The sequence below is a fragment of the Hordeum vulgare genome, chromosome 3H (assembly GCF_904849725.1).
Source record: "Hordeum vulgare subsp. vulgare chromosome 3H, MorexV3_pseudomolecules_assembly, whole genome shotgun sequence".
NCBI classification, from domain to species: domain Eukaryota; kingdom Viridiplantae; phylum Streptophyta; class Magnoliopsida; order Poales; family Poaceae; genus Hordeum; species Hordeum vulgare.
Window position 1 is genome coordinate 609,186,250 of NC_058520.1, and position 2,188 is coordinate 609,188,437.

General features: G+C 62.7%; 1 protein-coding gene across 1 annotated transcript; it reads right to left on the reverse strand.

Annotated features, from left to right (window-relative positions):
• On the reverse strand, positions 1-1,384 carry LOC123441078 (translation initiation factor IF-2-like). The gene is made up of 3 exons (XM_045117599.1): positions 901-1,384; positions 369-797; positions 1-274 (listed from the first exon to the last, which is right to left on the reverse strand). The coding sequence occupies exons 1-3, from the start codon at positions 1,006-1,008 to the stop codon at positions 170-172; spliced, it is 642 nt and encodes a 213-aa protein (XP_044973534.1). The 5' UTR covers positions 1,009-1,384; the 3' UTR covers positions 1-169.
• Positions 1,385-2,188: the final 804 nt, after the last annotated feature.

A 2,188-nucleotide genomic window follows, 5' to 3' on the forward strand; every position in this document is an offset into this window, starting at 1 on the left:
TTTCCGAATGGATCCCAAAGTTTTTGCACTAGGCAGATGAAATGATGATCCACACTCACTCATATTTACAGTCATTCAGAAGACAGGTACCACTAGTACGTACTACTCACAAGACAATGTAAGAGTTGACACTTGACACTGGCAGCAAAGGGAAGGGCAATGATTTGAGCTAGCTCCAGGAGGACACCAGCATGGCAGTAGTGGAGAGGACGGCCATCACGAGGCCAATCATGGCGGCCCCGGCCCGGACCGGCTCGGCGGCACGCCCGGCCACCTGCACGATCGAAAAGCGGCCATGAGCACCACCACGGTGACTAATGTCACGTCGCATCACAGAGGTGTGGGTATGTATGTATGTATGTATGTACCTTGCGGTTGTCGTCGTTGCTGGCCGTGTCGGGGAGCGGGCGGACGGTGGCGGTGTCGGTGACGCCGGTGGGCAGCGGCACGGTGGGGTTGCTGCCGATGAACGGGTACCCGTCGCCGCCGGCCCCGTTCCTCGGCAGCGCTCCGGACGACGGGCCGCGGGCAGCGACGCCCACCGTCGGCTCCAGCGGGAACCCGAAGTGCGGCGTGGTGGTTGTCTGCGGCTCCGGCGCGCGGGTGTAGACCGGCACCGGTGGGTGTGGCGACGGCAGGCCGTCGGCCCCCGCGGTCGGCGCCGGCGCCGGTGCATAGTGCGGGGACGCCGGCACCGGGGAGATGCCACGGTGGTGGTGGCGGCGGTGCGGGGAGGCTGCCGGTCCAGGGCCGTGGTGGTGACCACCGCGCGCAGGGCTAGCCGAAGGAGGGTGCCGCTGCGAGAAAGAAAGTTTTTGGAGCAGCAGGTCGGTCAGCCATTGCTGCTGCTTCCTGCGGGCGAGAAAGAAGAAAGAGGCGGAAGCAGAGGTAGGTAGTTACCCTGGGGTCGGCCGGCACGGAGTAGGCCGCGGGGGAGGAGGCGAGGCAGCAGAGAAGGCAGACGGCGATGGCGAGAGAGGGAGCGGGGGCGCCGCCATTGCGCTCCATTGTCGTCTGCTCCTTCCTAGCTGGAGTAGGTAGCTCTCTGCTCCTCCTGCTGTCTCTCTGCCTCACTCACAGGCACGCCACACTCCAGTACCACGAGTAATGTAATGGGTGGGTCTGAGGCTCTGGTGAGCTACTACTCCTGGCTCACGCAGAGACGAGGGGTGGGCGGCAGCAATGGCGGCATGCGGCAGGGGTTGGCGCGGGGTTTAAATGCGGGAGGGGAGGGGGCGCAGGCGGAGCACGAGGAGGCGGTGATGATGATGACTAGTAGTGTACTCCTGAGCTGCAGCCGCTTTGGCGCCGGGAGGGAGCGTGCAGAGGAAAAGGATGGTGAGAGGGAGGAGACCGAAAGCTCTTTCTTCCTTTCTTTCTTTCTTTCTCGGTGTGAGTGTGAGCCTGGGCTCGCTCGTTGGGAATCTTTGGGCGGTGTGCGGCGTGTCGCCCACACTGTTTGCTTTCTTTCTCCTTTGAATTCTTCGCTTTGCTTTGCTTTGCTTGGGGACCGGGAGGGAGGGTGAGTTTACAACAGATCCTTTTGCATCCATCGCGCGGAATGCAATGCTTCCAACTGCGAGGAGCCGCGCATGCCAACCAACGGCGTCGGATTTGACTGTCTACGGGTATTGTGCAGTCCATCTCTGAGACAGTCGTGGGCCTCGAAGATGATGGGTATGTGTCCCATCATGAGGCTCAAGCTGGGCTTGACGTGCTGCCTTCTATCGGTGCCGATCCTGCGCTGCAGTCGGATCACGCAGGGTATGCTCCTTCCTCGCCTAGGGCTAGCCGCCGGAGGAACCTGCCGGGGTTCCCTCGACTAGGTCCGGGCGCCACCGCAGGTGGTGACACCGACTATGGCGGGTAGAGGCAGCGTGCAACAACCTCCCAAGGCGCCGGCAGGACCTGGCGCATACGGGGGACAGGGGCGCGGCGATTCTCATCACGCAGCTCATGGGCACGGCGATGCTCATCACGCAGCTCGAGGGCGCGGGAACTATGGCGGAGGCCGTGGTCATCCGCAGAACGAGGGCAGAAACTTTTCAGGCGACCGTTGGGGCGATGATGGCTACAATGCATACGGCGATGGAGTGCACCGAGGCTCTTCATCGACCGGTGGTGGTCCCGGAGATGGCGGCAACTGGGGTTTCAATGGACCCCCGGGTCCGTTCGTTGAAGGAGCTAC